The sequence below is a fragment of the Hemitrygon akajei genome, chromosome 6 (genome assembly GCF_048418815.1).
Source record: "Hemitrygon akajei chromosome 6, sHemAka1.3, whole genome shotgun sequence".
NCBI classification, from domain to species: Eukaryota; Metazoa; Chordata; class Chondrichthyes; order Myliobatiformes; family Dasyatidae; genus Hemitrygon; species Hemitrygon akajei.
The window spans coordinates 64,855,221-64,869,557 of record NC_133129.1 but is presented as its reverse complement, the minus strand read 5'-3'; the positions used below and the strand labels follow the sequence as shown (position 1 = coordinate 64,869,557).

At 47.9% G+C, this 14,337-nt stretch overlaps 1 protein-coding gene across 4 annotated transcripts in view; it reads right to left on the bottom strand.

Annotated features, from left to right (window-relative positions):
* fam189a2 (family with sequence similarity 189 member A2) overlaps positions 1-14,337 on the bottom strand; it is a 112,424-nt gene that overhangs the window by 78,839 nt on the left and 19,248 nt on the right. For all 4 annotated transcript variants that reach the window (XM_073048516.1, XM_073048515.1, XM_073048513.1 and 1 more), the window contains exon 2: positions 13,058-13,114. In XM_073048516.1, the coding sequence (XP_072904617.1) occupies positions 13,058-13,114 (57 nt within the window). The remainder of the gene's footprint in view (positions 1-13,057; positions 13,115-14,337) is intronic.

Sequence of the window (14,337 nt, the reverse complement as noted above, 5' to 3'; positions counted from 1 at the left end):
GGAGATTTTAGAATAATCTTCATTTGGCAAACCAAACAGCCAACAAAATTATTACCATAAAGAGTAAAAGAGAAAATCTTGCCTGACAAATCTGTTGGAATTCTTTGAAAAAACAAGCAGGATAGGCAAAGGAGAATTGGTTGATGTTGTGTACTTGAATTTTCAGAAGGCCTTTGACAATGTGCCATACATGAGGCTGCTTATCAAGATATGAACCCATGTTATTACAGGAAAGATACTAGCATGGATAAAGCAGTGGCTGATTGGCAGGAGGCAGAGAATGGGAATAAAGGGAGCCTTTTCTGGTTGGCTTTTGGTAACTGGTGGTGTTCCACAGGGGTGTGTGTTGCAACCAGTTCTTTTTATGTTATGCCATTGATTTGGATGATGGAATTAATGGCTTTGTTGCAAAGTTTGCAGATGATATGAAGATAGGTGGAGGAGCAGGTAGTTTTGAGGAAGCAGAGAGGCTACAGAAGGATTTAAACAGATTAGGAGAATGGGTAAAGAAATGGCAGATAAAATACAGTGTCAGGAAGTATATGGTCATGCAGTTTGGTAGAGGAAATGAAAGGGTTCGCTAATTTCTAAATGGAGAGCAAATACAAAAATCTGAGGGGTAAAATCTGTGCAGGATTCCCTAGAAGTTAATTTGTAGGTTGAGTTTGGAGTAAGGAAGGCAAATGTGATGTTAGCATTCATTTCAAGAGGACTAGAATATAAAAGCAAGGTGAGGCCTCACTTGGAGTATTGTTAGCAGTTTTTAGCCCCTTATGTTAGAAAAGATGTGCTGAAGTTGGAGACTGCTCAAAGGAGATTCACGAAAATGATTCCAGGATTGAGTGGCTTGTCATATGAAGAGCAGTTGATGGCTCTGGGCTGTATTCACCAGAATTCAGAAGAACGAGGGATGACCTCAATGAAACCTGTTGAATGGTGATAGGCCTTGATAGACTGAATGTGGAGAGGAGGCTTCCTATGGTGGGAGAGGCTAACAGCAGAGGACACAGCCTCAGAGTAGAGGCATGTTCTTTTAGAAAGGGGATGAGGAAGAATGGTGAATCTGTGGAATTCTTCAACTTGGGCAGCTGGGTGGATGCCAAGTCTTTATGTATATTTAAGGCAGAGGTTGATAGATTCCTGATTGGTCAGGGCATGAAGGGAGGAGATTGTGGATGAGAGGAACATTAGATCAGCCATGATGAAATGGCGGAGCAGACTCGATGGGCCAAATGGCCTAATTCTGCTCCTAAATCTTATGGCCTTATGGTCATATTTGTAGTCCACAGACTCGCCACCCTCTGGCTGAAGAAATTCGTTTATCTCTGTTGTAATGAGACATCCTCCTTTTTCTGAAGCTGTGTCAGTGTATGATAAGTCATCAAGACCAGACAAGATATACCCCAGACTACTGTGGGAGGTGAGGGAGGAGATTGCTGATTCTCTGGCAATGATTTTTACATCATCAATGGGGATGGGAGAGGTTCCGGAGGATTGGAGGTTTGCAGATGTTGTTCCCTTATTCAAGAAAGGGAGTAGAGATTGTCCTGGAAATTATAGACCAGTGAGTCTTACTTCAGTGGTTGGTAAGTTGATGGAAAAGATCTTGAGAGGTAGGATTTATGAACCTTTGGAGAGGCATAATATGATTAGGAATAGTCAGCATGGCTTTGTCAAAGGCAGGTCATGCCTCATGAGCCTGTTTGAATTTTTTGAGGATGTGACTAAACACATTGATGAAGGTAGAGCAGTAGATGTAGTGTATATGGGTTTCAGCAAGGCATTTGATAAGATACCCCATTCAAAGCTTATTGAGAAAGTAAGGAGGCATGGGATCCAAGGGGACATTGCTTTGTGGATCCAGAATTTGTTTGCTTAAAGAAGGAAAAGAGTGGTTGTAGACAAGTCATATTCTGCGGGGAGGTCGGTGACCAGCGGTGTGCCTCAGGGATCTGTTGTGGGACCCCTTCTATTCATGAGTTTTATAAATGACCTGGATGAGAAAGTGCAGGAATGGGTTGGTGCTAACATTTCATTTGCCTTCCTTATCACTGACTCAATCTGCAAGTTAACCTACTGGGAATCCTGCATGTGGGTCTTTTATAAGGTCATCCCTGTCTCCCACAGTACAAGGAATAAAGTCCAAGCCCTAAAACTATAACCTGGGCAACATTACATAAATACTCCTTGTGCTCTTTCAGTACAACTCAAATGAAAGGGAGAAGGCATGCTGAGAAATACGAGAAGATAGGGTGACCAAAACTGTACAGAATACTACAAATGATGGCTTTTTGCTGTTAGCATCTTATTGGGGTATGATAAAATTAATTACCTGTTTTTGAGAGCCTACTCTGGACAAATTTGCCACACTATTTTCTGCATTGTAACATTAACGCTTTAAAAGTATCTCCTTGGCTGTAAAGAGCTTTGAAATATCAATAAGGCATTATATAAATTCCGAATCTTCTGCAACTCCATAAGTCAGGGGTTTCATTTAATGGTGACCAGCTTCCAAACAGTCACTTCTCTCAAGGATAGGTTATAGGTCAGAGCTTGGGCTGTAATATCTGCCTTCTAAATTACCAAAGCTGCAAACACTGAAATCCTCTGCTCAAGCCTCACTATCTCCTGCTAACTATTCCTCTGACGCACACGGTCCAAGTCCATAGCTCCGTGAATGTGGCAGCACAGGCTGAAGGGGTGTTAAAGGTGGCCTACGGTATACTTACCTGTTTTATTTCAAGCACTGAGTTCAGGAGTCTGGAAGTTATGTTGCAGCTTGATAAGACTTTGCCTCGGCCTCGCCTGGAGCATTGCGTACAATTCTGATTGCTCCAGGACGTGGAGACTCTGGAGAAGGTGTAGAAGAGGTTTACCTAGATTAGAGGGCACGTGCCATAAAAGGAGGTTGGAGAAATTCAGGTTGTTTTCTCTGGAGTGGCTGAGGCTGAGGGGAGAGCTGATAGTGGAACACATAGAGCAGACAGCCAGTATCCTTTTACTGCGATGGAAAGGTGAGAGGATAAGCTCAAAGGATTGTTTTTACACAGAGAGTGGTGGGATGATAGTGAAGGCAAATATGATAAAGGCATTTAAAGGGCTCTTAGAAAGACAAGTGGATGTGTAGAGAATCGAGGGACGTGCTATTATACAGGTAGATGGGATTATTGTATATAGACATTTAGAACTATCTTAATTAGTTTGGTGTAATGTTATGGACTGAAGGGATTGTTCCTGTACTGTACTGTTCTATATTAGGAAGCAAACTGTTTTCCAAATTTGGACAACTTGCCCAAACAGCTTGGATTTACACCTTCAAAGTAACAAACCCTCAGCAGCTCTCTATCCATCAGTAGTTCTGATGTAGAGTTCAGCGCAACTTAAATGAAAGGGAGAAGGCAGGCTGCGAAATAGCAGACAATAGGAGGGGTGGCTGTTGGATGTGATGCCATTTCAGGTATTCAACCCATCTCGGCCTGCAGTCATCCCGCCTTCTTATATATCAAAGCAAAGTCACTCAGGGTGGATATCAACAAAAATATGGCAGCATAACGAGGTCACTGAGTCTACCAAATTAAAAGTCTGACATGCATCAGTGTGGGATGTACACTAGACTTACGATCCAGAGAACTGGAAAATGAGCTGGAGATACAAGTTCCCACCGCAGCCAGGGAACTTAAATCCTGTTACTTAGATAAATTCTGAAATAAAATAGAAGTTAAAAGAATTATGGATTTGATGCAAAACCTCACCTGATTCACTAATGTTGATTATGGATATAAACCTGTTGCCTTTACTCAGTCTGATCCATGTGGGAACCCACTGGCTATCAACTTCTCTCTCACATTGTCTTTCTCACTGCCAATGAAAGAATCCACAATTTCTACTACAGGGGACAAGTAGAGCTACCCTCTAGAATAAGTCATTCAGTTCAAGATGGGTAATAAATATTGGTCTAGTTCATGATGCAGGGAAGGAAATTATAAACTATTTCAGAATTAACAATGTTCCTCCTAATTGTAGCACAGAGCTATTTCATTCTTCCTGAGATCTGAAGGAATCACATTAAATCCTCTCTACATACAAAATAAAAACTGAAATACTAGCAATACTTGTGAAAGAAATAACAAGGAGAACATTTTGATTGCACTGAAAGAATTTGTTACCTGTTTCTCTATCCACAGATACTGCCTGACCTGTACATCACCTCTGCCTGGTGCCCCCTCTTCCTCACCTCTCCCATCAGATTCCTTCTTCTCCAGCCTTTACCTTTCCCACCCACTAGCTTCACTTATCACCTTCTAGCTAGTCCATGTTCCCCTCTATTCACTTTATTTTGGTGTCTTCCCCCTTCATTTCCAGTCTTGAAGGAGGTTCTTGGCCCAATTTTCATAAATGCCACATGACCTGCTGAGCTCCTCCAACATTATGTTGCTCTGTTGAAACTCCTAGCATTTTCTCTTTTTATTTCAGATTCCCCACAACTAAAGTTTTTTTTTAAGCTTCAATATCTATTAAGAACATAGAATCACATGTTATAAGTTGTAAATTCAATGCTGCCATTAAAAAATTGAAATAAACCCCTGCTGAAGTGGGACTCGAACTCATAACCTTCGTCAGAAGGAAATGAGCACACTAACCACCAAAACATAGCTGTTACCAAATGTCAAAGGAAAGCATATTGACAGTCGCATTCCCAACACGTCAGAATTATCCTAAATCATCAGGAATTAAACAGTTACCTATTAAGACCAACAAAAGACTTTTTTTTTATATAAATCTTCATTTTCTTTAAATACTCCTGCTGCTAATTTTGAGGGAAAATGTAAATGTTGTTTGACCAGGAGGAGGTAACTGGAGTAAGGAAGTTATGAGACAAAACATCCCAAAAGCTGGTAAAGTGGAGATGAAAACTAATGCCTGTGGGTTCTTGCAGATGTGATCACTGGTAGAGATAGATAATTCAAGTACAAGCTAGTAAGGAACTAATGTTACATTACAGTATTCAACAGAAATTACTATCATTCCCCTGCCCTCGATGTCTTCCAACCAATTTAGTGACATTGTGTAATCTAAATCTGCCTTTCACAAAAATTATACTTCCTCACATTTCTTGCATGTATTTGAGAGTGTCAAAATGACTGCAAGAATTACTTTGATCGCCAAAATAACTTAGTATATGGTTCCTACTTTATTTGCATGTAAAGTGACCGAAGCCTTTCAGTTAGGTAACCAACAGTAGTATTATTGTCCAGGAGAAGAAATCACTAATATTGTGTAGGTAACAGTGAAAACATGTGAATGGTTGTGAAGCGGGCTCAATGCCCAGACACTGTGAAAAGGCAGCAGAGAAATACAAGCCTTTCACTGCTTAGGAACTGGGATCTGCAGATCACAGCAACAACTTTTCATGGAGTGAAACCAACACTAACACTCTGCACTGCAGCTTCACCTTCGCCAGCACTGTCCCATTGTCACTCCGCAGGTTCTCCTGGACTGGAAATGTTCCCCAGGATCTGCAGATGAAGCAGGGATTAACTAACATTCGATGCACTTGTTTAAGGAAATTGTTGTGGATGGGGGAAGCAAAGAGACCTTTTGCTGTGTGGTATAAAATCCTATTTCATTTGATACATTGCATTCATCAATAATTTTCTCCAGTCTTTAACATCACACAGCTGTGTACTGCTAGTGTTTATGCACACCCCCCCACACACACACACAGTGGTCCACAACCTTTTTCTGCTTTTGACCCACTTGTGACTTTCAGTTTCCTTTGTGGCCCCCACGCTCCATAGTCTCTACTAGTCGCTGAAGTTTTTTTTGTCAACTGTACTCATTATTCTAGTGTATAGTCAATATTTATGTTTTAATAGGTTATAGGTCTATGATGTGCATGAAAAATAAAACTATTTCAAAGTTCTGAAAATGATACTTTACTTATAATATATACAATATAACATTGCTCCATCAAGAAAAGCGCATAATATTGTTACTTTGGATATTTAGTGAGATCCTTGTGGCTGATGTAAACTAGTAAGTTTTTTGAATATCTGGTTGCAACTCAGTTGAAGATAATCAAAGGTCACCTCTTTTCACAACATCAAGATGGTTACGAGTTTTCGATAGCTGGTGAAAAGCCTGACCAAAACCACGTTCAACTAGATAAGAGGTCGGAAGTCCAATTAACTATAACTTTGCTTTCTCCCAGAGCTGTGGGAACTTATTTTGAATATCACTCCTGGTCCAGGAATTTTGCTTGCTGCATTTGAACTTTGCATGAGCGGTTGTATCACTGCAGCTCAAGCAGACGTTCTTGCAACGTGGGGCCAACATCATTCACATTCGGTAATAGCCTCCATGCAGGATATGAGATTGCAGTTTTTCCCTTGCAGCTCTTTGCATATTAAAATCAGTTTTTTAAAATATATCTAACAGGTAACTATGTCAGACTTAACAGCGACAATTTGTTTCCAAGGTGCTCATCACTTAAAATGCTACAATACTATCCTGAAGTGCAACAAAACGGCAAATCCAATTACCTTTTGATAACCATCGGACCACTGCATACTGTTCAAAATGTCCTTCACTTTCTTGACAAAGTTGTCAGTAAAGACAATCGTGAAGTGCATTTGATTTGATGAAGTTGACGGCTATTATTACAGCAGTAGAGGTGCAAATGTCCCCCCAATGTTCTTGCAACCAAGTGCTGACAGTGGATAGCACAGTATATCCAAAAAACATCAGGCACAGTATTTTTTAAACAAGCAAAGAATCTTCTGCATCTCCTACCATCGAAGCAGCACCATCAGTTGCAAAAACCATTTTATTTTCCACCAGAATACTGTGTTCCAAGAAATAGCTCTTGACTTCTTTAAACTTGTTGAAACTTTGGTACCTGTCTTAAACTCGCAGGAAAATAGCATTTCCTCACTGGGCAAAATATGTAATAAAGGGCACGTACTCTCCAAGAAGAGCAAATTGAACTTCCTTTCAAAACACGGTAAGTATCAGGGATTTAATGGAAGAAGCAGTGGTAGATAGTGATGCAGTGGCGGACTTCACGTATTCTCACGTCTCTGCAGTTTAGCTGTTTCTGGCAAATGAGCCCACTGCAGTAACTGTAGCCTTCTTGTCACGTTTTACGACTACTGGTCAGTGGAGTGCCAACAGAAGCAGCCTTCCTGCAGGACACTCACTGACTGGCCCTCCTGCAGGACACTCACTGACTGTCCTTCCTGCGGGACACTCACTGACTGGCCCTCCTGCGGGACACTCACTGACTGGCCCTCCTGCGGGACACTCACTGACTGGCCCTCCTGCGGGACACTCTCTGACTGGCCCTCCTGCGGGACACTCACTGACTGGCCCTCCTGCGGGACACTCTCTGACTGGACCTCCTGCGGGACACTCACTGACTGGCCCTCCTGCAGGACACTCACTGACTGGCCCTCCTGCAGGACACTCACTGACTGGCCCTCCTGCGGGACACTCACTGACTGGCCCTCCTGCAGGACACTCACTGACTGGCCCTCCTGCGGGACACTCACTGACTGGCCCTCCTGCGGGACACTCACTGACTGGCCCTCCTGCGGGACACTCACTGACTGCCCCTCCTGCGGGACACTCTCTGACTGGACCTCCTGCGGGACACTCACTGACTGGCCCTCCTGCGGGACACTCACTGACTGGCCCTCCTGCGGGACACTCTCTGACTGGACCTCCTGCGGGACACTCACTGACTGGCCCTCCTGCGGGACACTCACTGACTGGCCCTCCTGCGGGACACTCTCTGACTGGACCTCCTGCGGGACACTCACTGACTGGCCCTCCTGCGGGACACTCACTGACTGGCCCTCCTGCGGGACACTCTCTGACTGGCCCTCCTGCGGGACACTCACTGACTGGCCCTCCTGCGGGACACTCACTGACTGGCCCTCCTGCGGGACACTCACTGACTGGCCCTCCTGCGGGACACTCACTGACTGACCCTCCTGCTGGACACTCACTGACTGGCCCTCCTGCGGGACACTCACTGACTGGCCCTCCTGCAGGACACTCACTGACTGGCCCTCCTGCGGGACACACACTGACTGGCCCTCCTGCGGGACACTCACTGACTGGCCCTCCTGCGGGACACTCACTGACTGGCCTTCCTGCGGGACACTCTCTGACTGGCCCTCCTGCGGGACACTCACTGACTGGCCCTCCTGCGGGACACTCACTGACTGGCCCTCCTGCAGGACACACACTGACTGGCCTTCCTGCGGGACACTCACTGACTGGCCCTCCTGCGGGACACTCACTGACTGGCCCTCCTGCAGGACACTCACTGACTGGCCCTCCTGCGGGACACTCACTGACTGACCCTCCTGCTGGACACTCACTGACTGGCCCTCCTGCAGGACACACACTGACTGGCCCTCCTGCGGGACACTCACTGACTGGCCCTCCTGCGGGACACTCACTGACTGGCCCTCCTGCGGGACACTCACTGACTGGCCCTCCTGCGGGACACTCACTGACTGGCCCTCCTGCGGGACACTCACTGACTGGCCTTCCTGCGGGACACTCACTGACTGGCCCTCCTGCGGGACACTCACTGACTGGCCCTCCTGCAGGACACTCACTGACTGGCCCTCCTGCAGGACACTCACTGACTGGCCCTCCTGCGGGACACTCACTGACTGGCCCTCCTGCGGGACACTCACTGACTGGCCCTCCTGCGGGACACTCACTGACTGGCCCTCCTGCGGGACACTCACTGACTGGCCCTCCTGCGGGACACTCACTGACTGGCCCTCCTGCGGGACACTCACTGACTGGCCCTCCTGCGGGACACACACTGACTGACCCTCCTGCGGGACACTCACTGACTGGCCCTCCTGCGGGACACTCACTGACTGGCCCTCCTGCGGGACACTCACTGACTGGCCCTCCTGCGGGACACTCACTGACTGGCCCTCCTGCGGGACACTCACTGACTGACCCTCCTGCGGGACACTCACTGACTGGCCTTCCTGCGGGACACTCACTGACTGGCCTTGCTGCAGGACACTCACTGACTGGCCCTCCTGCGGGACACTCACTGACTGGCCTTCCTGCGGGACACTCTCTGACTGGCCCTCCTGCGGGACACTCACTGACTGGCCCTCCTGCGGGACACTCACTGACTGGCCTTGCTGCAGGACACTCACTGACTGGCCCTCCTGCGGGACACTCACTGACTGGCCTTGCTGCAGGACACTCACTGACTGGCCCTCCTGCGGGACACTCACTGACTGGCCTTGCTGCAGGACACACACTGACTGGCCCTCCTGCGGGACACTCACTGACTGGCCTTGCTGCAGGACACACACTGACTGGCCCTCCTGCGGGACACTCACTGACTGGCCCTCCTGCAGGACACTCACTGACTGGCCCTCCTGCGGGACACTCACTGACTGGCCCTCCTGCTGGACACTCACTGACTGGCCCTCCTGCGGGACACTCTCTGACTGGACCTCCTGCGGGACACTCACTGACTGGCCCTCCTGCAGGACACTCACTGACTGGCCCTCCTGCAGGACACTCACTGACTGGCCTTGCTGCGGGACACACACTGACTGGCCCTCCTGCGGGACACTCACTGACTGGCCCTCCTGCGGGACACACACTGACTGGCCCTCCTGCGGGACACTCACTGACTGGTCCTCCTGCGGGACACTCTCTGACTGGCCCTCCTGCGGGACACTCACTGACTGGCCCTCCTGCAGGACACTCACTGACTGGCCCTCCTGCGGGACACTCACTGACTGGCCCTCCTGCAGGACACTCACTGACTGTCCTTCCTGCGGGACACTCACTGACTGGCCTTCCTGCGGGACACTCACTGACTGGCCTTGCTGCGGGACACACACTGACTGGCCCTCCTGCGGGACACTCTCTGACTGGCCCTCCTGCGGGACACTCTCTGACTGGCCCTCCTGCGGGACACACACTGACTGGCCCTCCTGCGGGACACTCTCTGACTGGCCCTCCTGCGGGACACTCTCTGACTGGCCCTCCTGCGGGACACTCACTGACTGGCCCTCCTGCTGGACACTCACTGACTGGCCCTCCTGCAGGACACTCTCTGACTGGCCCTCCTGCGGGACACTCACTGACTGGTCCTCCTGCGGGACACTCACTGACTGGCCCTCCTGCAGGACACACACTGACTGGCCCTCCTGCAGGACACTCACTGACTGGCCCTCCTGCGGGACACTCACTGACTGGCCCTCCTGCAGGACACTCACTGACTGGCCCTCCTGCAGGACACTCACTGACTGGCCCTCCTGCGGGACACTCACTGACTGGCCCTCCTGCGGGACACTCACTGACTGGCCCTCCTGCAGGACACACACTGACTGGCCCTCCTGCAGGACACTCACTGACTGGCCCTCCTGCAGGACACTCACTGACTGGCCTCGCTGCAGGACACACACTGACTGGCCCTCCTGCAGGACACTCACTGACTGGCCTCGCTGCAGGACACTCACTGACTGGCCCTCCTGCAGGACACTCACTGACTGGCCTCGCTGCAGGACACTCACTGACTGGCCCTCCTGCAGGACACTCACTGACTGGCCCTCCTGCGGGACACACACTGACTGGCCCTCCTGCGGGACACTCACTGACTGGCCCTCCTGCAGGACACTCACTGACTGACCCTCCTGCAGGACACTCACTGACTGGCCCTCCTGCTGGACACTCACTGACTGACCCTCCTGCAGGACACTCACTGACTGGCCCTTCTGCAGGACACTCACTGACTGGCCTCGCTGCAGGACACTCACTGACTGGCCCTCCTGCTGGACACTCACTGACTGGCCCTCCTGCGGGACACTCACTGACTGACCCTCCTGCGGGACACTCACTGACTGGCCCTCCTGCGGGACGCTCACTGGCTGGCCCTCCTGCGGGACGCTCACTGACTGGCCCTCCTGCTGGACACTCACTGACTGGCCCTCCTGCGGGACACTCACTGACTGACCCTCCTGCGGGACACTCACTGACTGGTCCTCCTGCGGGACACTCACTGACTGCCCCTCCTGCGGGACACTCACTGACTGGCCCTCCTGCGGGACACTCACTGACTGCCCCTCCTGCTGGACACTCACTGACTGCCCCTCCTGCTGGACACTCACTGACTGGCCCTCCTGCGGGACACTCACTGACTGGCCCTCCTGCGGGACACTCACTGACTGGCCCTCCTGCGGGACACTCACTGACTGCCCCTCCTGCGGGACACTCACTGACTGGCCCTCCTGCGGGACACTCACTGACTGACCCTCCTGCGGGACACTCACTGACTGCCCCTCCTGCTGGACACTCACTGACTGGCCCTCCTGCGGGACACTCACTGACTGGCCCTCCTGCGGGACACTCACTGACTGGCCCTCCTGCGGGACGCTCACTGACTGGCCCTCCTGCGGGACGCTCACTGACTGGCCCTCCTGCGGGACACTCACTGACTGGCCCTCCTGCGGGACACTCACTGACTGGCCCTCCTGCAGGACACTCACTGACTGGCCTCGCTGCAGACAGCCCAATTGTGATTTGGGGGTGGATGTGAAGCGAGACTCTGTGGGCCGCTCTGCTGGTGTGAATGGTGATTTGTACATGGTCAAGCAGGAGCAGAGAATGCGGCATTCTCCCCGCCCCCCCTTTCCACACTCAGACTAAGCTGTTTTGCACCTCATTTGCTTCATCCAGCATATTTTCACATTCATTTCATTCAGGGTTCCAAATAAGTTACATACATTCATTTCTTTTTTACTTATATATTTTAGTAAGATCTCATTAAAATAGTAAACTTATCATGGTCCATTCAGAAACTCCTGTGGCCCTGAGTTTCTCATTTCTTTAGCTTGTGGCCCCAGTGAAATCTGGCATGACCCACTGGAGGGCCACATGGGCCACGACAAGAGCCACTGCCCTAACGTAACAGAAACACATCCCCAGACATTGCATAGCTGAAGAGTGTGCCATGTTAGAGTTGGGGCAGCAGTTTGAAACAAAAACTCTATGGATGCTGGAAACCTGAAATACAAACAGAAAACCTAAGCCAGGTAATGTCCACGGGCAGATGCTGAAACATCAACTCTGTTTCTTTCTCTGTGGGTGCTGCCCAGAGCATTTCAGTATTTTCTGATTTTTTGGCAGGTGGTTATTAGTTTGGCTATAGGTAAATTCTCAGGTATTTTCTGAAGGCAAGAAGAGGAGTAGTTTGGGGAGGCAATTCAAGAACTTCGGGGGCAGGCAGGTGAAAACATGCAACAACAAATTGCAGCAGAGGCCTTACAAGCCAGACCAAATAAAATTAACAAAATTGTTTGCTGATTACACTCCTCATGGAAATGATTCAGAATTGTGCTACATTGCTGGATGCAGTAGTCCTTGGGCAAAGATTTATCTGTCCACCCTGCTGGCCCACCTCCAATTTTGTGCAGGACAGGAGCCTTTATGCCAGATACTTAGAGCAGTCAAACAAGTTTTATGATGGAGAAATGGAAAAGGTTATTGATGGATCCTTGATTTAAATTCTGTACACTAAGCTTCAAAACCCTTCTATTATGTAGCAAATAATAGATGGACACTGAATTCAAATCTCTGGGACTAAAGCTTTTTCTGATATGAAATTGCAGATGCAAATAGAGAAAGGCAGTGTAACGTTATTTATTGGATAAGAAAACTTATAGTCTTATAGTGAAGCAAGAGCAGGCAAACATTTTTAACTTGATGATTTGTGATCTGGATCAGGCAGTGGAAGCAGACTCAACAGTAATTTTCAAAAGGCAATTAGATAAATCTTTCAAAGGAGGATTTTGCAGAGGTAGTGGGCCTGATGCTTGTGATAAAACAAGAGTTCAAGCAAATTTTATGATGGAGAAATGGAAAAGGTTATTAATAGATCCATGTTATAAAGATCCAAAACAATCTTAATGGGCTGAAGAAACTCTTTCTGTGCTTCAGTTGTAAGCTCAACCATACCAAACTGGTTTGAGGAAGACAGAGAAAATCAAATCTTGCCTACCAAAAGCAGCATTGGCCTTTTCCATGTAGTTAATCCCAGGATGCCTGAAAGAATTACCTGTAAATGAAAAACAAACTCCAAGTCAGTGAAGTTGTCCTCATGTTCAGATGGACAAGTAATGTAAATGGGGATTAAAATGTTATAACTTGCATTTTAACTGGTTAGTTAGAGCTTGAGAAGGCTAATACATTTGACAGAGGTGTTCAAATTCCCAAAGGGCTGTAATTGAGGAAATTACAGGATATGCAAGAGTTTGTAACTAAGAGATACAGATGAAAGGTGAAGGGCAGAAGCAGCAGAGAGGAAATCAGGAGATTCTTATTTCTTACACGCAAGTTATGATCCACAGCCTGACCGGGCGATGGAAAAAGTTGCAATAGGAACTTTCAATGGGGGAATAGATAACTATTTGAAATAGTTCTAGGGTCATGGTGAAAGACGAGGAGAAGTGAAAGTAATCGGAGAGCATCCCCCACCCCACCCCCACACACATCAAAGTGCCAACGCAGGCACAATATGCCACAAGGTCTCCTGTATAACCAGTAAATTGTCACACGTACCGAAGTACAATGAAAATCTTTGTTTTGCACGCCATCCATATAGATAATTTCATTACAGCAGTGCATTGAGATAGTACAAATTTAAAAAAAATAACAGACTACAGAATAAAGTGTTACAATTATAGAGAAAGTGCAGTGCAAGGAGATAGTAATGTGTAACTCTATAACGAGATAGAGTGTGGGCCAACAGTCCATGTTATTGTACTAGGGGACCGTTCTACAGTCTTGCAACAATGGAGCAGACGCTGTTCTTGAGCCTGGGGGTAGGTACTTTAAGGCTTTTGTATCTTCTGCCTGTTGGGAAGGGAAGAAAGGGAGAATGACTGAGATGGGAGGGGCTTTGATTACACTGGCTGCTTTACCAAAGCAATATGAAGTATAGACTATGTGTAGATGGAATACTACATTAGCTGTACATACTTTGGGCTTTTTGTTTGGATTTTGACTGTAAAAAAGAAACCTAGAGCTATTTTTTTCTCTTTCTGGTTACAGCCAAATCCCTTGCACTAAAGTTTATATTTTACTCTTATTTCCTAAGTATTTTAACAATAAAAACACTAAAGATCCTCTGTAATCAACATCGGTGATTTTAAAATGTATTGTAATTTCTGATCTGCTTTGCTGAATTGCATTGTCGCCCCCTCCCCCACCACCTGTCACATCTGGCAACTTTGCCATTTATATAAAACAGAAGTGGTAATAAGAACGCAAGGGTTAAGT